A 26121-nucleotide genomic window follows, 5' to 3' on the forward strand; every position below is an offset into this window, starting at 1 on the left:
GGGCACTGCATACATTCTGTGTCCTTTTCTCACGTGGGTCCTCTTAGCTCCTTGGCAAAAGTCAAGGGTGTCATGTAGAGGTATTAAGGAGGATACACAAAGTGACCATGACGTCTTCAGAAGAGGGAAGAGGCCCACGCGTATCTATTTGGTCCCCTCACATGGACACCGTGCCCTTTTCTTCTGGGCCTCCTTGGGATCTCCTTCCTCCCAAATCGGCCCCCCAAGCTGATGTTATGTGTCATGGGGCCACCTCGCCACTCACTCCAAAGTGGTCTTACGAAAGCAGGAGCAGGACACAGGGACAGATGTGGGGTAGAGTCCCAATTTGCCTGACAGCCATGTGACTCTGGGCAAGTCACTTACACAGGCCGAGCCTCAGTCTCCTCACCCATACAGTGTGGGTATTTTGACAGGCCGGATGAGGCAACAGGGCTGGTCTGCCACTTAGGGGGTGCTCACTCATGTTCAGGGAGTCAGACAAACAGCGCCCCCGGCCACTCACTCTATTTATACTCGGATGCCAGGTTTATTTTTAGAAAAAAAAAAAAAAGAGCAAAGTTTATTGAAATTTCAAGCTACATTTGAAAAATCAAAATCCAAATCCTGGAGACGTAACATCAGGATAAGGTGTCGGAAAGTGGAAAGTGTTCACTGCCGCAGAACCCCCCTCCCTCGACACAAGCTCCCTGAGCACATCACCCAGGCACCAGTTGGGTCAAAACCATCCCCTGGTCCATGCCTTGTCCCCAAGGGGACGCTAGCAAGCCAATCCTTCAGTTCACTCTAGAGTTTTCCACAAACGTTAAAGAATAAAAGTTTTCTCATGACAATGCGAAGGCCCTGGATGGTCTTCTCTCAACCCCATTCTGTGTAGTCAGCACCAGTGGATGGTGGGTTTGGCTTTCGAGAGGGGACCTCCCGCGTCTTCAGGGGACAGATAGGGCAAAGGCTGTCTCCTCCTGTGTCTTCCGGGGACAGATGGGGCGAGGGCTGAAGCGGCGAGGCATCTGTGGCCGCATTCAGAGGCCGGCCCCCTCCCCACCTCTACTCTGTAGTCTTACGTAACATAAAGGACAAACCGGACCAACTTGGTAAATAAATGAACACAGTCAAAGGATTAGCCTGAAGGGATAAGGGACCAATTGATACCCCAAAGCCGGTTAGGCCCTTCAGCACACAAGTGTGTGTGTGTACGTATACATCGCTACACTAAGATAGAGATCTAGCCCTATGGGTTTATATACGCATGTATGGCTATATAGAAAAACTATGCCAACACTAACCAAACAGAACTTTGTAAGCGGTCATCCCAAAGCCGTAATCCCACACTGGGCTGTGCACAAAGCCATGCATTAGACCATATTAACCAACAGAAGGCTGACTTGGCTCAATCTCTCCTATCTGTGGCCCTGCCCTGGCCAGGCAGGGGAGAAGAGAGAGGTTGCCTCTGCTCAAAACACAAGTGGCTTCTTCATAGGAACAGTCGTTGTCAGGTGAAGCTGCTGAAGATGTCCATGGAAATGAAAAACAAAAAGCAACAACAACAAAAACAGACCCCGTATGCTTTCTGGAGTAAACTGGCGTCACATCTCACACTACATTTCTCCTTTGCCAGTTGCAGCTAAGTTGCCCAGGCCCTGGGAGCCCCCAGGGCACGGTGGCAGGAGAGGCTCACTGGCGGGGGGTGACGAGGCCCCATGCAACTCAGCCTCCAGAGACCTGCTCTTTGTCAGGGGTATGTCACTGGAGTGGACCCAGGTGGCCATGTCCTCAGGACATCTCTTGGCACCAGCTATGCTAGGTGTAAAGTTCTCCACGTGAGATGACGCTTGGGGAACCAAAAACAAACTGGAAAGAACTAGGTAGAACAAGTTTAGTGGCTCTGCCCACCCTAAGGACAGAGCCACTTACACCGCAGAACCACCGGGGGCCTCAGGCGCCTGCGGGGTGTCGGGAACTGGCTCCTCGGGGCTCAGACGAGACTGGAACTTCTCCAGCTGCTCTGGGCTCGCCAGGGTCTTCAAGAGGGTGTTCTCACGCTCCAGCTGGGAGTTCTTCTCCACCAGCTCTCGGATCTGCTCCTTCAGGATCTCCACCTCCTCTCTGACTGCGTACATCAGATGATTCTTCACCAGATCCTGCCATGGGGAGGGAATCACAACAAAACCGTCCACTAGCCGTCACAGGCCCTCTGTGGCACCATCACCTGGCCATCTGGGTGTCCCCTGGGCCACTGCACCCCAGCCTCCCCTCAGCATGCTGGTCCCCTGAAGCGCTTCGGCCGCCCCCAGGAGAACTGCACAACTGAGCCATGCCTGAGCTGGAAGCCCAGCTTTGAGCTGCACAGGATCCCCTTCTGCAAGTTTCTAGGGACTTCCAAAGCTGGCCTCTTAGAGGAGGCCTCTGTAGGCTGGCTGCTGGTGGTCGGCTCTAGCCCCACTGCCACCTAAGGTCCTGTCGCCAGTACATTACGCAGGGCGGACCTGCGGGCCACCGCATCGTCTGTCCGCTGTGCACCTCTTCCCAGGAGAGCCGAACTGCCTCTTCGGGGTGACCCAGCACACAGAGCTGGGGTGGCACCTGCAGTGCAGTCGGGTGCAACAGGATGCTGGCCCCGGGGGAAGGTGCCAGGACGGGCACATCTGCTCTGGATTTGAGGACCGTGCCAGGGGCAGGGAGCTGTGTCCCTGGAGAAGCAGTTACTAAGGGCTGGATGCCCCAAGCCCCTGCAGCCCTGTAGGCTGCTCGGTGGAGTCTGACCTCTACCTGGTGAGGAGAGGGAGAAGGGGTGGGGTGCTTTGCTTCCTGTTTCCTCCTGAATCCTGACCCCAGCCCCGCTCTGCAGAGGCACTGCAGTGCGCTTGCATCCAATGAGCTCTGGCCCACGCCAAATGCGGGCTGCAGACAAAATGCAAGTGTCTCAGCTCCCTGCCCTGCGCCCGCCTGGGGCGAGCGGGAGCCTGCAGCAAACACCAGGAGGAAGAGAGGAAACAGTCCACCAAGGGCAGACTGCAAATGCCCTAAAAAGGTGGCCCTCTGACGGGGGCTACCTAGGGCCTCCAAGGAGAGGGGAAGCAGGCTGTTGCCTTCCTCAGGCTCTTGGCAAACGGCTTTTGCACCCCCCCCCCCCAGTCCTGCCCCAAGTTACATAAGCAGCAGCTAGGTCCGGGGATGGGGATGACGCAGGGATGCCACTCACCATGGCCTGCTCGATCTTGTTGTCTATGGCCACCACGCTGGCTCCAGAGGCACTGCCGAGACAAAAAGCAAAGCGACCGCGTTACCCACTTGGTTCCACTCTGAGCACCTGGCAGCTGTGACCAAAGTCCTCCAACTGCCCCGGTTCTTCCTCTCTCCCGCCTCCCTGGCCCGGAGTCCCGTGTACTTTGTCCCCCAGGACCCCGGGGGAAGCGGCACCTCTCCAACCGGGCTGGCTCCCCGCCGCAGCCGCCCAGAGCTCCGCATGGAGCCGCGCGCGGGTCCCGGAGCGCACGGGCCAACGGGGCCTGCTGGGCCGGCCGGAGCGACAGGCAAACAATGGGGGCGCGCGGCGCAGGGAGGCCCCCCCAATCCCCGCTGGCGGCCCATCCCGGCGCCGGCCCAGAATGGTCCCAGGCGGACCTACCGCACCCCGAAGCTAGCTAGGAATTCCTTCTCGGCTCGGAAGCTTCCGGCCTGCTCCCTGGCAGCGCAAGGCGCGCGGCCAGCCCCCTGCCCAGCCCCGCCCCGCCGCCCCTTTGCCTGCCGCTGCCTCTGCCCTGGGCTGCGGCAGCTTCTTCTCAAGGCGCAGCGGCCGCAGGGACGCTCCGACGGCGGCTCCCAGCGCGGCAGTGACCCCCCCTTGCGTCCCCTACCCCCGCCCCTTCCCAGGATGCTGCACCGCAGGGAACGGGGATCGGCGGCGCACGGCTCGCTAGGAGATCCCGCTCGCAGCCCAGCCCCCGCCGGCGCCTCGGCTCCGGGGGAGCCGTGGCCAGTGGTTTACCTGTTATCCAGCTTAACGGAAACCACATCCCCTCCAAGCAGGGAAGAGAAGAAGGAGATGTTGAAATTGTGCAGCTGATAGACCGCCACCTCCATGGGGGTCTGATACATTTCGGCATTCATGGCTCGGGCGGCTGCGGAGCTCTGGCGGGGCTGGGCGGGTTGGGCGGCTGCCGGCTGCGGGCGCGCTGCACGGGGCTGGGCTCTGCAAGGCGAGCCTGGGGGCTACGTGGGGGGCGAAGGCTGCCGATCGGACCCGAAGGCAGGCAGACTCTTCAGAGTTGAAAGGAAGTGACTCCAGGAGTGTCACCTAGTGTGTCACAAACTCCACAGCCGCCAGTCCAACCCAGACTCGGAGATATTTCGGAGCCTGCTTCTTTATATAGGAGGAGCCGGCTGCGTCACATGGCGTCAGGGGCCATGCAAATGAGTCCTGTACCGGGCTTTGCGGTCCAGTTAAACCACATCCCCTCCCTGAACCGTAGGCTAGGACTGTAAACAGTTCAGCACTTTCCTGTGCCAACTGGCATCTCCAAAGAGGGCTCTGGAGATTGGTAAAAACCAAACTGGAACGGATTCTTCCAGAAGTAAGTACGGGTGCCCTAACCAGAGCAAAGAGCGTTCAGTAAAGAGTAAAGCTCTTCTTCAGGTGTCAGCCGGCATATCCCCCATGGCTTTGCAATGCCAACTGCACACCACACGCCCTGGATACCCACCCGCACCGTCGGGAGGCTCACCTACTTCCCGCCGCCTGCCTTCTCAGCCTTCTTTTCTGCAAACATACTTTGTCTCCTGCATGTCCCATCACCCAGCCAGCTGGCCCGCTGGTGTGCCCCCAAACCCAGAAACTATGCACTGACCCCCTCCTTTGGATGTACCCTTCTGTATGCTGACACATGCATAGATCTGTGACATGGCCGGGACAAGAGAGTGTCCCAAGAACTCAGATGAGTGGGAAACATGTACAAGGGGGAAGCTGGGGGCCAGGTGGGAGACAGAAGAGGTGGGGGAGGCAGCAGGGAATGAGGGCTGGAATGACCACAAGACACCAACCCCCTTTCCTTTAGTCTCCACACCCTACTCTGCAGAGAAAATACATTGAAGATTATCCTGAATTTCATGTCCGTATTGTTAAAAACAAGATCTTGTCACTTTCCTATACAGAGCAAATGAAAACAAAACTACAAAACAAGGCCACTTACAAATCATCCCAGGAAAACATTTCCTTGGTGAAGGGTCCAGCCATTGGTAGGGTTAAGAGGCTACTTCTGGAGCACACCGATTCCGGGTTACAAGGAAAATGAGGTGATTGTGGCCTACTCAGAGCTACGTATGTTTCCATCAAAATACATTTTACTTCTTTTCAGCCTGGAGCTTAAAAAATAAAAGGGGGCAGAGGCTTGAGGTGCTTTGCTCCTACTCGGTCCTAAGTGAGGCCACCTGGTGGACAGAGGCGGCATTACAGCCAGAGGGAGCAGCGCAGCCTGAAGAAGGAACAGGTGATGATGCAACGGCAAGTATTATTTACACCAACTCAGGGCCATAAGGAGAACATTGGGTTCCACCACACATACAATAGTCTGGATGAAGCTAGGGCCAGTGCCCATGAATCAGTCTATGATTCAGGCTGTGGTCCAAAGAAATACCCTCATGCAATCATGCTACTGGAAAAGTACTAGGACCTCTTATCAGCAAAGAAGGTAATTATTATTTGCCTCAGGATATTTCTCCTAACCAGGTGCCTGGCACCGACACCCTGGCCGAGGCCCCAGTTAGGCCCAGTCTTAAGGCCTTGCTTTTCTCCAGGCCGCCGGTGCACTTATGCCAAGGATCAGCCCATATGGGCCACCATGATGCAGGGCTCCCACTGGGTCGCACAGGTGGTAACAAATGCACAGGGCCAGTCTCTGGGCAAAGCCAAGAAAACTTATCTCAGCAGCCCAGGCTGGTGTTTTTCTTCACCCTCGGTGAGGTAGGAGACCCTCCCAATCTCAGGATATTATGTTGCCTTTGGGTCACAAGCTTTCCCAACAAGGTGTTTATTTGCACACAGCTGTGTGTAGTAGGCAGAACAAAGGGCAGACTCTATTTATAGGTCATCGAGAACATTAGCTGAGGAAAAAAAAAAAAAAGGTTTCTTAAATCAGCAGCTTAATTGATACTGGAATTCCCTGATAAAGTAATCTGCCCTCTGTGCCACACAGAGCTTTCTTGGCCCCGGGAAGAGTCTCTCAGACTTGCCACTGGCTAGTAAATCTGTCTTAAACTAACTATTGCTCCCCACCCCCAAGATTCCAAGGGAGATGATGAAAAGAAAAAGAGGGAGATGAATAAGCTGGGTTGGTGGAAGAAAAACCACCCCCCAAGGAGACAAGGCATAGGACAAGTCGTAGCTCCTTCCAGGGGGACTCCCTTATATGGAGGCAGAGGCAGAGAAATCAAGGTAGTTTGGGAAGGAAAAGGAAAAGAAGTAAAGTTTGCAAGCAAGGCTGTGTTTGAATTGTAACTTAATGATACTTCAATTCCAAATAAGTGTATGAAGGAGCACCTGGGTGGCTTGGTCGGTTAAACTTGTGACTCTTGGTTTCAGCTCAGGTCATGATCCCAGGGTCGTGAGACTGAGCTCCATGTTGAGCCCCACAGGCTCCACCGCACTAAGTGCAGAGTCTGCTGGAGCTTCTCTCCCTCCCCCTCTGTCCCCACCACCTATTCATGCATGCACACATTCTCTCTAAAAATAAATAAATAATTTTTTCTAAAACAAAGCTGAGTTTAAGAGCCACTGACAGTCATGGCTACCAGTAAGTGAGCGTCAGCTATAGGCCAGACATTTGTGCCAGCCACAACACAAAGCCTGTGGTGTAGGCACTGTCACCATCATTTTACAGATGAAGAAACCAAGGGTCTGAGAGGCTACCTTGCCCAAGAAAGCACAGCTAATACATTATAGAGCTGGGACTCCAATCCAGAGACCAAGTTTGTTCCTACCACACTTAGTAGTGGGGTAGGGGTTAGGCATGTTGAGTAAGTAAATTAATGCGGGGGGGGGGGGCTGGGTTGGAGGTGCCAGAAAGGTGGTGAGGAGGAAGCAAGGATGAAGGGCAGGACAAGTGGTCCAGAGGGCGGCTCTAAGTTGGGTCAGCACAGCCACCTTTTCTGACACTCATGGCAGGGGACAGCAGCATCAGGGACCAGAAGCATATCCAAAGTGTCCGAGTGAACCTTATAGGAGGGCTGGGCTCGCCCACATCATTTCAAAAGGCAGCCCCACAGTCCTCAAAGAAAGCTCGCTCTGTCTAGGAAATAGGAGCTATTAATCCAACCGGGTGGCTCCCACAATGGAAATATGTAGCCCTGGGGTAGACGAGATCCCAAATAAGGGAAGTAGTCTGAGAATAATAATCATAGTCCAGTCAAACCTCCTGTTCCTAGGGCCCCACTAACTGGTATCCTTAACCCCCCCCCCCCCCCCCCCTGCCCCTGGCACCTCGCGTATTCCTGCTGTGCTCAGCATTTAGGAGAATGAAGCAACCGCAAGAAAACAAGCTCCTTTCGGGGATGTAGTTTTAAAAAACAGCTTCGGCAAGGGATGTCCCAGGTTCAGCCCACACTCAGTCGATCTCTCATTCCCTCTACACGTCAAGTTTGCCAGCTGCCAGCAAAGTGAGACATGATCACCTTGAGGCCTTAGGATCCACCATTAGCAAAGGAAATGATGGCTGGATCCCAGAGCTCGCTAAGGCAAGACAATGCACCTAGAAGTCCCTGAAGAGGGATTTTTCAGACAAGGGCTGGGAGGAGGGGGAGAGAGGAAGGAGGAGGAGGAATCTGAAAGGTTTTCTGCTTAACCCCTGGCACACTAGAAAATTCCTCTGCCCAGAAAATCTGCGCCAAACCTTGCAGCAAGCAAGTGCAAGTTAGTGCTGTACAAGATATCTATGTTCTGATCTAACTTTTCTGAGTGAAGTGCGGATCCACGGGGCTCTCTGTGTCCCTATGTCTTGTGGAGGTGAGCCCCATGCAGGAAACAGTGGGCTAGGGATTCGACAGCCTAGCAACCCTGTGTGAATGCATCCTGATTCCCTCTCTTCCACCCTACACCCAACATCCTGGGCTGGACCCAGAGCCAGCCTAGTGACAGCACCCGAGGCTGACAAGCCAGGTCCTTCGCTGGCCCTCAGGTCTGGCCCTCCGGCCATGGGATGCTGCAATGAAACAGACATGGCCACCCCACCCTCTCTCAGGGGCGACCTTCTAGATGCAGGGTGGCCATCATGAGGACAGGGCCACCTTCCTCCGTTTTAGGAGGACCTGGACACGGACTTGTTTGAGCTGGAAGAAGTGTCTCAGCATTCTTACAGGTCTGGTCTGTTCCCGCTCAAAAAGCCAGACTCTCTAAGACAAGAGTGCTTCCTACTCGGGGTTCCCACGGGACGGCGGGACAGAGACTGGGCAGTCTGGGTGGGCCCGATCTCAGCACCCCGCTGAGAGGTGGGGAGCAGACTAGGGGTGGGTGCGTGCGGTAGGGCTGGGCGGGTGGCGGTGAGGGGCAACATCTCACTTCCCTTTTTGTCACACTTGAAGCATTGTGTACCACGCAGCCCAAAGGAAACTCTTTATAGGCAAGTCTTCCTTATTTTCTATGGGGAATGTTCCGCCCAAAGATTTTGCTGACGTTGCCAGCGAAACACAGGGTCTTGTGTCAGGAGAAGCGGAAAAAGACACGGTGTGAGAGGTGCAGGACAAGCCACAAAGCAAACACAGGGGTAGGAGCTGGAAAAGGACATCAGAAAGGATATTAAGCACTGGAGCGTTAGCACAGTTAATGGGACGGCTGAAAACAGCCTCCCCACTGACTCCTCCACCCCGGCCCCCTTCCGGCTGAAGCTCTGTCTACCTCTAATTACTTACTTGTCCCTTTTTCTGAAGAGGCTGGGGGAATAAGGAGGCTGAAATGCCATCGCTTAATTTGTCCTTGCTTCTGTCTTATCTTCTCTCTTCCCCTCTGGTTCCCCTCCAGTGTGGAAGACCAGAGACAGGAAGGCCACTGCCTCTTACATCGTTACTCTGGCTTCATGGAAAATCCCCAAAGTCCAGAAGGAGGGAAGCAAGAAGGAAAGACGGTGACAGAGAAAGTGCCTTGTCCTCTGTGGGTCATGTGAACTGCCCCGCATGGCCAAGGCCCAGAACCCCCGACTCTGGGGGGCAGGAAAACGGGGAGGAGGATGTGGACACAGATGCGGAAGGCGATGGTGGGAGGGACCCCGAGGAGAACCCCCGTGGAGAAGGCCGCTGTCTTGGAGAAGCAGCTCCAACAACCGATTTGGGCCAAACCCTGACACCAAATGACGACAGGAGCAATGAATCGTGCCTTTCAGCTCTCTCGCCGACAGGGTCCCATGTGAGCTTCACAAACAATCTCCGAGTGACGCGAGGGATGACAGGCAGAACCAAACCCCATTCTGACAGGGCAGTCCGTCCCCTCCTCCTCATTCGGAGAGGTTCAAAAGTGCTCTTGTCCCAACCATCTTTGTCACCCCAGCTTTGGTGGCGAACCGTGAAGGGGAGGGCGTTTGTCCTGGTGTCTCAGCGAGACTGAAAGTCTTGGCAACATGACCCATGAATGCTGTTTAGTTCAGTGACTCTTAAATCTCATGAACCTTGTGTCAGTATTTATACTCGTCTCCCTTCACTTTATGCCTTGCAACTGGGCAAGTTCACCTCCAGACTTTTTCCAAGCTCTTTTCTCATTTTCCACCCTCCACACTTACCCAGCTCCTGGCCAGAAATAGATATTGCTGAGGAAGAGACTGCAAAATTCAGCTCGGTGAATGGGATCGCCTCCTCCTCCTCCTGCCTCTCTACATTGTCCTGATCATTCAAGTTGGTTCAACTCGATTCAGTTCAAGATTGACTGAATGCCTATTCAAAGTGCAAGGCCTGTATCAGGGAAACTGAACCAAGCAAACAAACCAACTGGTAGTACAAGTCAAAAATTGTGCTTCCTTCCAGAATATTCTGGAAGGAATAGTCAGGGTTTGGTCTCAGCGAAATATTTGCTTCAGGGGGAAAAAGCCCAGGGCTCGGGGAGGGAGGAGGGGAATGGTAGCTCGGGGTTCGGGATGGTGGCACCCCTGCCATCCCTGGGCATCCCTTCATTCCTCAGAACTGGCTCTGCTTTTTATCTCCCCACCCTGGCCTTTGGCCCATGCTCAATCTCGATGGGGATAACAGAGAAGCCACAAAGCTTGAAGTTTCTATGGAGTTCTGTGGGACTGGAGACTCCTCTGACATTGTGGCCCACAGGCAGTCTCCCTCTGATCCTCTTCCTGAAAGCTCAGGGTTTGTGAACTGAGGGGTTTGTAAACCTTGTTTGTAAACAAAGCATAGATCTTCACTCTCTGAGAGGGATGTCCATGTTTCGGGTTGGGGTCACCTCTACCTGCCAACCTCTCGGCCTTCCTTCCTTGGCTGGCTCCTCCTGGTCTTAACCTTCGTTCCACTTCACCCTCCCAGACCTGCACCATCTTCAGGCAGGCCAACGGCCTCCCCTGGCCCAAGAACGGTCTTGTTCCCACCCTCTGGGAATCCCAGCCCACGGCAGCAGCCTGCCCAGGGGCAGGGAAAGCACGCCGCAAGAACATGGCCACTCTTCCTGTTTGTACCAGCCCTCCACCAGCCCAGCTGAGCCAGGGAGAACTGGCAGGGCCTCCCCCCATCCCTTCTGCTCTGTGCAGCAGCCCCAAGAGCTAAAATTCCAAGCCATTTTTTCCCCTGGCAGTTGCCAGGGTTACTTCGAGTGGTATGTGAAGGACTTGGGGCTATTGGCAATGCTTAGAAGACAAGAACCAGGAGGATCTTGTTGGGGCCGTGGGGCCAGCAGACAAGAGGCCCATGAAGAGGCCAAGGTGGAGCACCCGGCTCCACTGTGGGCCCTGCTAGAGAATGGGTGACCTTTGTAGTGATACAGGTTTCCTGGGGAACAACAGGGCAATAATAATGCCAGCCTCTTTAGGCGCTTGGGCTCATTATAAGCCTCCCTGGCCTCTCGAATTGTATGCCCCAGGCCCTCGCTTACCTCACAGCAGAGCTATTCACCAAGGGCTCACTTGAGGTAGCTCCTTGATCCTCTGTGGTGGGCCCCTCTGACTGGTGAAGAGGGGCTCTGCTGATTGCAAAGGGCCTCCCGCTCTCCAGCCACCTCCCACCCCCATCCCGGAGCTTCTTGGGTGGAAAGAAGGCAGCCTAGCAGGGGTGACGGCAGGGGCGGGAGGACACGGGGGACACACTACCGGGCCGAAGAGAAAAGAAGAAGAGACACGAGGCAAGCTCCTCCCTGAGCAGCCTCCCCCGCCACCACCCCCCGCCACGGGAACAGTGTCAGGGAACTCAGAGGATTCTTGGGAGCATCCAGGAAAGTCTCCTGGCCTGGTCTGAGAGTCGCTGACAAGGAATACACATACCTCCTCGGGAGGAAAGAGAAGCACAGGCGCACACACACATGTATGCAAACTCTCTCAGCTTCTCACCATGTCCCATTCACAGAGACAGGCGGGAGCAGAGCATCTCGCCTATCCTCCCTCTTTGCCTCCCTGTCTCCACGGCTCTCTCACTGTTGCCAGCTTCTTCCTGACCAGAAAGAAGTAGAAAGGCAACAGGACATGGCAAGATGGCAAGGCAGGACGCGCTAGACCAAGCCAGAGGATAAAAGACATAGCCCTGGTTCTCTCTGCCATCCAGAGCAGGCCATACAAGAGGCAGGTATCACAGGTCGGGGGTGGGGGACGAGCTCCAGCTTCACACTGCACACCAGGAACAACAAGCCCTAGTGCCGCTGGGCCCACGGGTTTCACAGATGTCAATCACACATGAAAATAAAAGAGAAATAAAAAAATCAAGCACTACGTGTACACAAGCATATGAATGCCTAAGAAATGGCTCTCCTGGGCTCCCCAGGAGGGCAGTTTTAACTAGAGCCAGCCCCATCCTAGATGCCTTGTAGGACTGGCTACCCGAGAAGTGGGATTTGAAGGGCACTGAGAAAAAGTCCTCTCAGTACAAGCTATTTGCCTGGCCGGACTACTGTAGTGCCTACAAACGTCACCGTCCTAGTTAGACTCCCGAGTTTTCTAACGATCATCCCGGGACCTCTTTATAATTTGAAGAATTAGGAACGCTTTTTCCCCCTCCATGCCAAAGTCCTAGGAAAAGGCCACTGTCTGCCACTATCACTAACACTCAAGGAGGAACTCAATTTTCATATTACTTTCAACAGAGTGGTCAGTGGTCAGACCAGCACCAGAAGGCCAGTGGGCACACAGCAGGGAGACTTTGCTAGTGGGTTTCAGAGGGAAAGAAATGGGTCCCCATGAGGTTCTCAATATCAGGATCACCTGGGGCAGCTTGTGAAGAATCCGGATGTCCCGGGCTCCAGCCCTGGAATACCCAGTGGGAAGCTGTATGGCGTGGGGAGGGTGTTTTCAGATGGGTTGAAAGCAGCTCTTCTGTCCCTGGTCCCTGGAACTGCTTTTGGGAACCACTGGCCTAAAGGTAACAGCTAAGACAGGGTCTACCCAAAGAGTCCCCAGAGTGTCAGGGTCACCAAGACCTACTTTGGGTGATACACCGCGATGGGGTTCGGCATATTCCAGGCCGCGTGTCTGTTGGCCTTTCACTCCTGAAAACTTTATCAGAACACAGATGAGGGCTGTTAGGCTAACCCGAACGTGCTCTGATTTGTAAATCAGTCTCTGGTAAATTCTGTCTGTGAGGGGGACCAGATTGCTTCTGAGTCCCTTCACGGCTATTGGTGGGAACTGTGAGCCTCAGAGGCTGGGGGTGTGGAGGGTGGGCATCCCAGGGCCGGGAGAAGAACCTCGGGGAGAGGGAGAAAAGAAGGAAGGGCTGATGTTTGTCCAACAGCACAGTTCAGTCAATTAGCCCAGCCCTGCCTCCCCTCTACAAAAGCCAGCTCTCTGCCTGCCTTGTGGTTGTCACCACTAGGTCAAATGTGGGTCCATTCGTTCCCAGGTTGGCTGGAGGAGTGTGACTCATCGCCCCCGTCAGGAGCCTGCTGGGGCTGACTGCAGAGTCACCGGGATCTCTGCAAACATGCTCATCCCCACCCTGATCCCAACCTCAGCTCCCCTGCCCCTGCCGTCCTCACCCCTCCTATGGCTTTCGGGCTCCTCCCTGGCAAGAAGGCTGCCCCCACTGCCCGCTGACTCCCCTCTCCCAAGGGAGGGCAGAAGGGGAATTCGATGCTCTCTGCAGCACGCATCCGGCCTGTGTTTTGGTATTTTATTTTATTTTTATGTTTCATTTACACTGCCTGCTAGGTTTGGGGCTTAAATAAACAAAGGCCTGGACTTCCTGGTCCCGGTCAGCAACGGAATGACCCTTTTAACCTCTTCTCTTGCTCCTTGAGATGGGCAGGGCAGGGGGGTGGGGTTGGAAGAGAAAGATATTTTGGGTCCAAAGCCTGGAAATGCTTAGTGCCAGTTTAAAACACCACCCCCACCCCGGCCCTTCTCGACAACATGAATGTTTAGTGCCGAAGCCACCTTACCAAGTACAGACTTGTTTTTAAAGGCCACGGCAGCAATGTTAAGGGTAGAGCACAAAAATGGAAAATTCAGATTTGATTTTCCATTTTCCAAAATTCAAAATTGATTTTTTGGGGAAAAAATAATCTACCTTCGGACATCTCTGTCCCACCAAGCCAAGACAGAAGGGCCCAGGTCTTTGAGGGCGGAGCCCGTGGACTGGGCAGAGCGCGGCGGGCCTGCCTGAGGAAAGGTTCCCTGCCAAAGCTCATACACCTTAAAAAATAAGAGGAACACTGGCCCCTATGTCCTGGGATAGAGCTCTCACAGCAAAGTAACGAATCCTGGTCAACAGTTCTGACATCCTGTTATTTGCTAAAACTAATAATACTGTGAAGTTTGTTGACAGACTTGCAGAAGAGCTAAAGTAAATATGGAAACTGAGGAATGGCCAAGTATAGACGGTTACTAATTCAGCAGCTAAGAAGGGAGTTTTGCAGATGGTCCTTGGGCATCTTGGGGCACTGGGGCCCAAAGACGGTTGGGAGATAATCTGGAGGCATCGGTGACGTCACCGGGTGATTTCTTTCCAATAGTAGGCTGCTGCGATAATGGGCTTGGCCCATGGAGCTGGCTCCTGCGCGCTTAGATGGAGAATAATGGTAAGAATTGAGAGGGACTGCCCTAGTGCACATGCCAGGGTAGGTGCTCCTTGAGAAACATAGCTTTAGCACCCATTTGAAATGAACTTGGTCAAGCAGGAAGAAACTACATCAGGAGGCCAGAGCTTTTTCCACCTGGGCCACTAGCCAGCTGGCAGAGTTCTCAGGAGGCTCTAACCCCATCCCCTGAGCCCTGCTGCCAGCTCCTTATTCATGAAATGGGAATGATGCTTCCCTTCCTAACATATATGCCACACAAGGTGGCTATGTGGACAGACATCCCAAAGTCTGGAAACAGAGAAAATATCATCGTATTACTTTTTGCAGACTGATGATGTTTTGACTACAATATGTACATATACTTGCTGTGGTTCCAGACTTGGTGGACATCCTGTAGGTGGCACAGCTGTGTTCTTTGGGAAGTAAGGAGGGCCATGTGAATGTGACATGCTCCATGATGAGTAAGGGTCCCGGTCCCCAAACACTGCTGGCACAATGGCTCACTGGGTGAGCAGCCCTATCAATGCTATTTCCAAGTCTGGCATTTCGAACTTTTTGTTTGGTTTCAAGTTTTGTTTCCACAGTGTCACAAGTCACTGGTACTACTTATGGGGATGGGGATAGCGTGAGGGACTGATGTGAAAGCAGAATCAACACTTAAATTCAGCCTCTTGGGGCACCTGAGGGGCTCAGTCTGTTAAACATCTGCCTTTGGCTGGGGCCATGATTCCAGTGTCCTGGGATCGAGTTCCACATCAGGCTCCCTGTTCAGTAGGGAGCCTGCTTCTCCCTCTGCCTCTCCCCTATCCCCCGCTCATGCACTCTCTCTCTCTCTCTCTCACTCTTTTTCTATCTCAAACAAATAAATAAAATATTTTAAAAAATTCATTCTCTTGAAGGTCTTCTGCCATCTGCCCTCGTACTCAGGATGTGTAACTTGCAGAACGTTCTGGCCTCGAGGGCCTCTTTGATGGCACAAGCACAGTTAGTAATCAGCAGGGCCTCTAGTCTTTCAAGCAGGACTGAAAGCACAGCCAGATAAGATCATGACCGGAAGTGGGCAATGCACAAGTTCCCCAGTGAGCATGGATTGGCTTCCTAGACTAGAATATGAGCTCTGCGGGTATAGGGGCTTATCTTATTCACCACTGTACCCCCATAGTCTGGACCCGTGCCTGCCACACAGTCTCAATATGGCAAATATGTGCTTAATAAATAAGTAAAAGGTTTGGGCAAGGGTTAGAACTTTGCTAACAGGGAGGAAGGGGAACCCTCTTGCATTGTTGGTGGGAATGCAAATGGGAGCAGCCACTCTGGAAAACAGTATGGAGGTTCCTCCAAAAGTTAAAAATAGAACTACCCTACGAGTCACCAATTGCACTACTAGGATACAAATGTAGTGATCCGAAGGGGCACTTGCATCCGAATGTTTATAAGCAGCAATGTCCACAAGAGCCAAACCGTGGAAAGAAATGAGATGTCCATCAACAGATGAATGGATAAAGAAGATGTGGTATATATACAAGGGAATACTATGCAGCCATCAAAAAATGAAATCTTGCATTTGCAACGACATGGATGGAACTACAGGATATTATGCTAAGTGAAATAAGTCAATTAGAGGATGACAATTATCATATGATCTCACTGATGCATAGAATTTAAGAAACAAAACAGGATCATAGGGGAAGAGAGGAAAAAATACAACAAGATAAAGTCAGAGAGGGGGACAAACCATAAGAGACTCTTAACCTCAGGAAAAAAACGAGGGTTGATGGAGGGAAGGGGAGTGGAGGGATTGGGTAACAGGGTGATGGACATTAAGGAGGGAGTGTGATGTAATGAGCGCACGGTATTTTATAAGACTGATGAATCACTGACCTCTACCTCTGAAACCAGTAATACACTATCTGTTAATTAACTGAATTTAAATTTAAAAATTAAAAAAAAAAGAACTTTGATAATGGCCCCTGTGGGGAAGAACTGTAAGGACAAATTCACGAATTTGCCTTCTGTTAACACTTGAATTTGGGGACAATCACTGAGAATCATTCTGCAGTTAAAAACATGAAAAGACTAGTGAAAATCAAACATACTTGGGAGACCCAACGCAAACACAATTTAATTGAGTAAGTGGCCACTAATGACCTGGAACCAAGGCTTGACCTCTTCAATAAGAGGGATAATTCACCCGTGTGTGTGCTCCTGGTTCTCCAATAACGCTGGGCCTTTGGTCTGTTTCATCTTTAGCTGGAGGGGCTGGGTCAGCTAGGAAGAGGGCACCCACAGGGAGCAGTGGAGGGTGATGAAGCCTGGGAGCAGGGCAGCCAGGTCTCAGTTGGCAGCAACATCAAAGAGGGATTTGGGGCTAGCAGGCCTGATTCTGAGCAAGTGACAGGCATAAAACTGGAACACTGTGTGTGTGGGGGGGGAGACCAAAAAACCCCCAAAACCCATCCTGACCAAAAACATCCCGATACCCATCAAGATAAAGCAAATTCTCACTGTTCGTGTCACCACTGAGTGTGAAGGGTTGAGGATCCCTATTAAAATGAAAAGTCTCCCTCAGAAGAAGAACTGTTCAGTTTTTCTCAGGGCAGGAACACGATGGCCTGCCTAGCATGGTCCAGATAGTGGGGGGCTCCTGGGAGACCTACCCCAGGATGGCTCAGTAGAGACAGGTGGGGTGATGCCTAGGCAGGGCCTTGGGTTCTCAGTGGGGAACAGGCAAATGTGCCCACGTATTCCTGGGCTTGCTGTTAAGTGACCAAAGTGCCTGAGCGGGCAGCTCTAAGAGCAGCAGAGTTTAGGAGATGGTTTTCTCCTGCTCTTCTCGGGAACCAGTTCTCATGAAGCTGTGAGGAGCAGGGCTCACGGGGGACATTTATCTTCAGTGCTCCCATCCTGGGGATCTCATTGGCTTGCTCAGCAAAGCAGCCTCCCTGGGCCTACCCTCCTCACGTTCGACTTACTCATTTATAAGTTGGCAGAGGTGACAAATGGACTCCCAGGAAGGCCCTGTGGCCACTAAGGGGTTGCTGGGTTCCCCCTCCCCTGGACTCATTTCTTTTTACCGAGGGCCTCCCATTAACCCAGAGGAATGAGTCCAGCAGGGGATGAGCCAGGCAGAAAGGCAAGTTGCTGGGGGAGCTCTCCTGGGTCATTTTCCACCACTGTCTGCTGGCTCTGGTGGCAGGCACAGCCCTCACACCAGGGCTCTCCAGGGCAGCCCTCGCCCCTCAGGACACCTCCTTCTTGCTCTTGTAAAAGCCTGGCAAAACCTTAGCCCTGCAACCCCGCTCTAGCGTGACCAGGTGATGGCCAACTGCCTCACACCAGGCAAAGCCGGGCCCACGGGAGGGAGGCCGGGGAGTGGGGCCAGGCAGCCCCCTACCACCCCCCGTGGCCTTGTTGTGAGGCGCTGACAGCTGGGAGAGGACCTGAAACCAGTTAGCCCAGGGCTCCCAGCCAGCAATGTATTTTCATCTTGTTTTGACTGGGACTGTCCTCCCCTGTGTAAACACGTCCATGTCAGGGGGAAGAAAATGTAGAACGGCTTAAAATAGGTGGGTGGAATGCATCCCACCCATGAATCACCAGCGCGGGGAATGCCCTGCAGGTGGGCCTCGCTTTAAGCAAACCTGACATGGGAAAGCCTTGACTCAACAAGGGGGGGCAGCGATGGACAGCTGTTAGGTCTTGACCTATCACCGGGAGATCTCAAAGCCACATCTGGTACAAATAAAAACAACAGTAGCTCCCGTGTACTGATAGCTTCGCAAGGCTCTGTGCGAAGAGCATTATATATACATTAGCCTTTGGAACCTTGTCAACAGTTGGGATCCTTGATAGGAGGGGACAGGTATCATATTATCATTAGGCCCATTCTGTGGATGAAGAAACAGAGGCCCAGGGATGTTCCATAACTTGCCCAGGGTCACCCAGCTAGTAAGCGGCAGAGGCCAATGTGAACCCCTGGTGTGTGATTCTAAAATTTCAGGCCCTCTCGAGCTAGGCATTTTGCTTTGTTTTGAGATTTTCAGGCTGAGCTGCCTTCTAGGCATGAAATATTCCTTCCCAGTGAACCCTCTGCATCACAGCTGCAGGGGAACTGGAAACCTTATCGGGGTCAGGATGGGGAGCCCTAGGGTGGGCGCTGGTCCTTTCCACGGGTTAAAGGATCCCCACTGCAGTCCCCTGGGGAGGGTATTACCCTCCTCCCCCAGCATGTCAGGATGGGAGAGATGTGCCTTTCAACTCAGGGACTGGCAGACTGTTTAAGGGCAACCGCTTGACTGGTCTCAGGGAAGGCCCCTCAGAAACTGCGACAAAGTCCAAATTGTTCAGACACCCGGCTGGGGAAGGGACAAAAGACTCAGTATAATCTAGTACAAGGAAAGAGCAAATGTAAACATGTATTTTGAAACAAAATGTCATGGATCATGCTGTCCATGCGAGGCTGGCCCCCAGGGCCCAACTGTGAAGTAGGAGTCTGCCTCCAGAAACTTCCCACTTCCTTTTTCAGGTACCTTCTTCCTCCTGCCTGTCCCCTCAGGCGACCTATGCCCTCCCACTGCTGGGATTTTTGTGGGGCCCATTACTACCATTTGGGGTGCCCTGCCCTCCCTAGCAGTGCCCACTTTAAGGGAGACTCTCAGTCTCCCTCCCCCAAATCCAATGTACCTGGTTTGGGGACCAATCCTAGAGGACAAATCAGAGAAATGTATTTGTGTCAATGGCAAGTAATGGCCTAACAGGTTTCCCTCAGCCAGATCACAGGGGCTTTAACCCACAGATTTTGGTAAGTAGTATTTTAGGCATGGGTGTGGTGTGAGGGCGGGGGGAGAGCAAGCTCTGGGGGGAGATGACCATGGGAAGGGGGAGATTGTTTTTCAGGGCTCTTCAAATCTTGCCACATGCTACTCTGACTATAGGTAAGGTTGGCTCTACAGAGAAGGATAAATACCATGTCTTTAAACTCATGCTGTATTCCTTCCAGAACATGGTAGAGAGAGCACTGGAATAGTAATCAGGAGACCTGGGTTCTGGCCCGGTTTTGCCCCTGGCTACCAGAACAACCTTGGAAAAGTCCTGTAACCATTCAGGGCCCCAGTTTCCCCACACATAAAATGAGAGGATCGGGGCTGCAAATTGATACTTACTCCGGTGCTTATTTGGTGAATGATACCCCTATTTAGACTGGGAGCTCCATGAAACCATATGCCAATGGTCTGTAACAGTGTCTGGCCCGTAGTCATGCTCAACAAGTGCAGTGATGGAAGGAAGGAAGGAAGGAAGGAAGGAAGAAACGAACGAACGAACGAACTGAATGAATGAATGGCAAAAGTGCCTTCTGAGGTTGCTGCCAGTTCAAATAGTCCCTCAGCCTCGACCTCAACAGATGCAGCTATGCCTCTGGGTGGAGAGGCCCAGGCCAAAGGCTGGGTGAAGCCTTCAGGCCCTCGTGCTCCCGACCATGGGGTGCAGGGGCAGCCTCTGGGACCATAGGTAGCAGGCAAGAGCTTCCCTGAGGCTGAGGAAGCCGAGGAGGCCTCCAGGATGCTGGATGGGAGGGCCGTAAGGGCTATAGGAAGGGCAGGGTCGGTCAGGAGGAGTTAGGAGAGTAACTTTTACACAGTTTTCTGTAAAACGGGAAGCTGTGATAACAGAGACCTGTTGGGTGTCTGGGCTGAGGTAGGAAAAGTGCCGAGTTGCATGGTGACTCAAGGTCAGGAGCTGGAATGGGGCCCGGAGCTCTCAGGCCTCCGCTCACCCCCATGGGACTGCCCCTGGCTCCAGGCCAGGTCCCTGAATAGCTCCCCCCACAACCCGCCCCTCCACAATTCCAGCTTCTGAAGCCAACCTGCTTCCTTGTCCAGCTGCCTGCTGCCCTTCCCCTCCCTCAGGGCCACATGGAATCCTCCCCCAGCCTCCCTCCAAGGACTCCAAGTCACCCATCAGAGCTTTCAGAGGCCCACTTCTGGGCAGACCTGCCTCCCCTTCTCAAGGTTGCAAGCATTCACGCTCTGACGCAACTCCTCCCCTTACGCAAAAAGGGGAGCTTTGCCAGCATAGCCTTCCCTCCCCTCCCTTCCGAACATACCCCCTGCTTCCACCCCTCCACTCCATGACCAGGGCCCTCTCCCAGCAACACTCAGGCATAATTCAGAGGCATTGAGATTTTCTCCTATGGCCCCACCCTGTCCTCCAGCACCCTTCACATTTTAACAGGGGCCATAGTTTCAATTCAACAGAATGAATCGTTAAGAGTGACATTTCAGGTACTAGCGAGCAGAGTTGAGAGGTATTTATGGGGCAGGGGGCCCTTCCCAGAATTCCTGAGATAATGCTAAGGAGGTGGTTACCTCCATACTCAGCTCTGAATGCTCATCAGGCCAATTTTGGCCTTGCTTTCCTAAGGAGTTGGGAGACGGAAGTTCTGGTTCCATCACTGCTGTTAAAACTGTCTGTGTGACCTTGGGCAAGTCGGGTAATCTCTCTTGATTCTTGGTTTCTTCATCTGTCAAATGGGAGTCATGACCCCATGCCCTACCCTCCTTGCCAAAGCTGTTATGAAAATGAAAGGGGGGGGGAGAGAGAAAGAGTATGAGGAGGGAAAGAGAAAGAGAGTGAGCTTTTTAAATGGCAAGGTCCTGGATAAATATCAGGAATTATTATGTCTCCCTTCGGCTGTGCTGGAAGGACCCATACAGGTTGCACGGTAGTGCCCTCCTTACAAAAAAACGCCTCCTTACAAAAAAACTCCGGCACCTTTCCTCTCTCCTGTCCTATGTCTCCTCCAGGCTTTGGCCCTTAGCCAGGGCTGGTCTCCTGTGCACCTCCACTCTGCTTTGAGAACATCTCCTGCCCTGCCCCTGTCCCCTTCACCACCCATCATGTTATCCACGGGCCTTTGTTTACCATCCAAGAGTCTCTAGCCATTCTCCCTCCCTCTCCGGTCATGGTCATGGCCATTGGTGTGCCGAATGACCGCTCTTTCAGCCCTGACCTCAGGCCATCCCCATCAAAAGCTTTGAGGAGGATGAACTCAGGGTTGGGGGGTTGGGGGTGATAGTGATTGAACTTGACAGTTTGCTACAGGGGGCGAACACAGTGCAGAACATCCAGCATCTGCTCAAGAAACAAACCATTGTTCGGTTCCATGTGTGTTGGGCAGGGGGCGGGGGGAGATTTGGGGGTGGAGCCTGCTCTGGGACCCCTGAAATCTTGCAGTTAGGCAACTGTCTCTGCTCCACCTGTAGTTTGCCAGGCTCTGCCCACCTGCTCTTCCCGCCCACCTTCCCCTTCAATTCTCAACCCTGACCATGGCCTGGGCTCTTTTATCACCAGGACCTGCACACTTGAATGTGTTCTTGGGCCTCCCTGGCCTCATGCCACAGAGCTTCTCTGGTGACCCCACCTTTCTCCCAGGGACAAGAGGCTGGGAGCGGTTTGGGGCACCCTCTGAATTCCCCAGCATAAGCAATCCGCTCCCTCTGAAGGACCTCACCCATGAGTCTCTTTACTTGAGAAAATCTGGGTTTCTCTTCCCAGGATGAGGGGCCCCAGAGCCTTTCCTAGAGCCTAGAGAGTGACGCCCACCACAGATGTAGTAGCTCTGCTCCTGTACTTGGCCATAGCAGTCCCCTGGGCTAGAATGTCCCTCGGTCTGGCAAATACCAGAAAGGAGGTTTCTCCCCAGGTTGTGGGGGCAAAGCCCTCGCTTTCCCCCTAAATTCTCCCTCAGGGCTTCATTTCAACCCACCCTTCCCCAAAAGAGGAAATCAGAAGCAAAAGGTGACCTTGCCAGGCCTTGCCAGGGACTGAATGCAGGCCCGCAAGGCATGGCTTCATTCTGTTGGCCCTCGACACCCGCCTCCCTCCCTCGGTCTGCTGCTGGGCCCCTGGCATTGGAAGGCAAGTCCGGGGGAGGTGGGACTCTCTGGAGGCCACTGAGAAGGCTGGTCCTATAGCAAGGATGGTGGGGGGGGGGGGCGTCTCAAAGGCCCAAAGGTGAAGCAGCTGAAGCAGGGCAGGCCTCTGAGGTAAGGGAAGGAAGAGGGGAGTCCCCCAGAGCAGAGTCCCCAGAGCAGAGTCGAGGTCTTTGGTGGCAGTGGGAGACCAGTAAGAAAGATCACGAATCCTCACATTTGTTAAACCAATGATGGAAAGAATAATGATGTTAATAGGTACTGCTTATTGAGAGTTTATTATGTACCAGGCACTGTGCCAAGCACATTTCATGCATTATTTCATTTATTTCTTGCTATGTGTTTTTTTGTTTTTGTTTTTTTTTAAGCAGATGACACAGAGGGAATAGCAGCTCAGAGAGGTTTTGACCAGCTCGGTGTCACACACCTAGAGCTGGGATCTAAGGATCTCGTTGACTTTGGAACCTACACTCTCAACCCCTGAGCCAGCACTCACTGCTCCTGCCCCAAGCCTGGGCCTGCTGGGCAAAGGGCCCACCAGGTACTCTCCAGTGTGGTTGGGCTTCCCAACGCCCTGAGATTCTCGGTTTCCTGGAACTGGCTTTTCTTCACCCCACTTTTTCCTCTCCAAGAAACTAATAATTTCAAGCAGGGATTCATTTGAGAGCATCCAATGGATGGGACAGGGGCCACACAAGAGGACAGTGTTCTGAATCCGGAAAGAGACCATCTTGTGCTCTGGGCTCTGCCAAGAAACAAACTGTCACATGGCCCCAGGCAGGTTGAATCCTCTTTTAGGCTCCTAGTTTCCATACCTGCTCAGACTTTATCTCTGTTGCCAGGCAGAGATCAGTCATGCGTAAAATCTAAAGGGTATCAAATTCTTCGGGATGGGCCCCTAACCGCCCTGTCCTCCATGGAAGAAGTCCTGCTGGTTTGAAAGTGTTCCAATTCCCCCACTGTCCACCTGGGGCTTACCCTGTGGTACCCTGAACATGGGTTCCGGAGCCACTCATACCTCCATGCCAGGAGATGGCTCCTTACCCACCAAGCCCTCTTTACCTGAACATACATCAGCATCCCTTCCTATCACTACCTTGAGATGACCTTGACTTGCCTTTTCCTCCTCTTCTTCCTCTCCTTCCCACCCACCCCCACTACTGCTCTGGAAACTCCATCCTTCTTTCCTCCTGGCAAATACATCTGATACACACCAGCTGGCTTCCTCCTTGAATGCACAATCCTCCCCTTTGGCCTACTTGGCATCTTCTGGACTCTTTTTGTTGTGTTTTGTTTTCTTACATATTCAGAGGGATGGAAGGAGCCTTGAGGACCAGTTAGTTCCATTCCCACTTTTATGGGGGAGGACTGTGAAATTTGGATAGAGCAAATGACTTGCCCAGGGTGATACAGCTAGGTAAGAGGCAGAGCCAATAATTCATCTGTCTGATTTGGGGGCCACTACTCCCACTCTCCTTGTCCTTTAGGTAAGGCCTTGGCCCACTAGCCCACCAACCACCACTTCCCTCTCCATCTCTAAATGTCACACCACTCCTGATTGCTTTCCATGTGTATATCTAGGTTTCCCAACAGAAAAGTAGTCTAGAGGGGCAGGAAGCCAACTAATTCCTCGCACTTGAATGAGGGACAAAGCAGGGAAATGACCTGCCTAAGGCATACTGCTCATTAGTGGTAGACCTAGGACCAGGATCTGGGCCTCCTAGTCTCCACTCAGGGCCATTTCTAGACATCATAATGCACCTCTGTTGCTCTCCCATTTCCCCCCTTCTGGCTGCTACTGAAATGTTTCATTCTTGCCTCTTCCTCTCTTATCTCCTCCTCTTTCCCAACCTCAGCCTTTTTCACAAACCTGCAGGATTTCAGAGCCAGAAGGGACCTCGGGGATCATTTGGTTCCACCCATCACTTAACAGAGGAGAGGACTAACAACAGAAGATGGGAAGTCATTGGCTTGAAATTAGACAGCCAATTAGTGACCCAGCTGGGGGCAGGCCCAGGTCCCCAACTCCAAGTGCAGTGCTCTGACAGCCATCCTCTTCCCTCCTGAGCTTGATTGTCTAGAGTCCTTCTTCCTTGAAGATTCACCCCCGGCCCCTGCCCTCCAGGTCCAGCAAGATCTGAGAGTGTTTGGGCCCAGGGTCTGAGAGTGCTTGGGCCCAGGGTCCTCCAGCGTCCCTGGTGAAAGGCGGAAGGAACAGAGGCCAGGAACCACTCCCATTCTCCCACATCCCACCCCAGGAGGCCCCCGCCTGGCCTTGCCGAGAGTGGTGACTATCAAGTATGTGTTGACATAAAGCCATAGCCTCTCGGATTCTCGGTTCATGGCCTAGACGGTGGCGTCAAAGCCCGAGCCGGCTGCAAAACGAGGTCAGTTCACTGTCCTTCCAATGGAAAAATCTTGTAAAATCAATAGCACTTATAACGTCAACAGACCCGGAGACCTTTCCTCTGTTTTTTCCTCCTGAGCTGCTCTTTCTCACCCACCCTGCTGTGAAGGCATAGACGACGAAGGAATCTGCTAAGTGAAGCCAGGAATCTCTGAAGGCCAGCTCCCACATCCCAGAGCCCCTGAACCTCAGGGAGAGAGGGGGCATGTTGAGGTCTGAATGGCTTGTGAAGACACCCCTCCTCCCCATTCAAAGCCCTCCTGGCTCCCTTAGGAGATGCTCGTCGGATCCAAGGCCCTCCCTGGCAACTGGATCCTGGTTGGGAATAACCAGAAGCTACTCAGAGCTCCAGTAGACATTCGGGAAGCTCAGCCCTACCTTAGCTTTACCACACTGGGCCTTCGCTAAAGAAGAGAACAACTACAAAGCCAATTAGACAACACCATTGGGCCTTCCTACACTGGGAAGTGTCTGCGGCCCTCAGACTGGAGTGGATGTTGGCTCTTTTCCCAGACATCCTTCCCCCGCCTCCAGTGGGTGTACCCTACCGTCCCTCCATGCACACAGAGGGTGGCAGAACCCTGTATTGTTATTTGCATGGTCACAAACAGACCCCTTCCTCCCGTCCCTAAACTGGTCCTACCACAGAGCCTCAAGTTCCTACTGTCAAATGCAGTCTTTTATATGGAAGTACTGTGAGTTTATTCCAATCTGGATTCGTCTGACAAATAGTTACCAAGCACCTGGTCTGTGTCAGACCCTGGTAGCTTCTAGCAACTGTGTTTTGTACTACTGAAGAAGGTTTTGCCTCACGAGTTCCCTTTGAGCACGGAGGACCAGAAGAGATAGCACATTTTTTGCTTCCAGATGAAGGAAGCTTGGGGATGAGATATGCAGGCGGGTCTTGAGAGTAAGTGTGTGCCAGGGCATGGGTTTCTGGACACTGGGGACATCGATGCATGGGCACCTAGGGTGGCGAAGTGAGAGATGCCTCTTCCATACAAACTTGGAGAACAGAGGACAGACATACCCCAGAGAAGTTGTTCCTGGGTGGCCGCAAGAGGCAGATGAAAGGATGATCACACGGCACAACCATGCCTTCTGCCTTCAGTCCCCAAACCTGGGCTCCTCCTTGCCTGTTGGCTTCCCAAGCAAGGCAAAGAACAAGACATTTTGGAAGAAGTGGTTCTTTCTTTTCTGATATGTCCTCGGGGCACTATGTTGGGCTCCTCTGTTGGTCAAGATGTACCCAAGGCATTTAAAGACTACTAGGGGGGCGCCTGGGTGGCTCAGTCATTAAGCATCTGCCTTAGGCTCAGGTCATGATCCCAGCGTCCAGGGATGGAGCCCCGCATCGGGGCTCCTTGCTCCACGGGGAGCCTGCTTCTCCCTCTGCCTCCAGCTCTGCCTATTTGTGCTCTATCAAATGGATAAATAAAATCTTAAAAAAAAATAGAAAATTAAAGACAACTAGGTACCTCTTTCAAAGGAAAGTTTTCTTGATTAAACACCCCACCTCCAACCACCCAATGCATGAACCAGGTTTCACAGCTCACCTTCTCCTAGGCAAGGCCTTGGCCCTGTGCCTG

General features: G+C 52.9%; 1 protein-coding gene and 1 long non-coding RNA gene across 6 annotated transcripts in view; one reads left to right on the top strand and one right to left on the bottom strand.

Moving 5' to 3' along the window:
- Positions 1-532: 532 nt before the first annotated feature.
- The window catches only part of TSC22D3 (TSC22 domain family member 3), a 62192-nt gene continuing 36603 nt past the window's right edge, over positions 533-26121 (bottom strand). For 2 of the 5 annotated variants that reach the window (XM_059156635.1, XM_059156639.1), the window contains exons 3-4: positions 3203-3254; positions 533-2141 (exon numbers count right to left, since the gene is read on the bottom strand). In XM_059156635.1, coding sequence (XP_059012618.1) covers positions 1911-2141; positions 3203-3254 — 283 coding nt within the window. In that variant the 3' untranslated portion in view covers positions 533-1910. Of the gene's footprint in view, positions 2142-3202; positions 3255-3988; positions 4365-5189; positions 5249-8898; positions 8964-26121 lie in introns of those variants that run through there. The other 3 variants (XM_059156638.1, XM_059156636.1, XM_059156637.1) reach the window with 3 other exon arrangements.
- Positions 4454-10539, top strand: LOC131820833 (uncharacterized). The gene is made up of 3 exons (XR_009349794.1): positions 4454-4574; positions 5355-5486; positions 9008-10539. It is a non-coding gene; the product is annotated as an uncharacterized LOC131820833 (long non-coding RNA).

Source organism: Mustela lutreola, chromosome X, assembly GCF_030435805.1.
Source record: "Mustela lutreola isolate mMusLut2 chromosome X, mMusLut2.pri, whole genome shotgun sequence".
In the NCBI taxonomy this organism is placed as follows: domain Eukaryota; kingdom Metazoa; phylum Chordata; class Mammalia; order Carnivora; family Mustelidae; genus Mustela; species Mustela lutreola.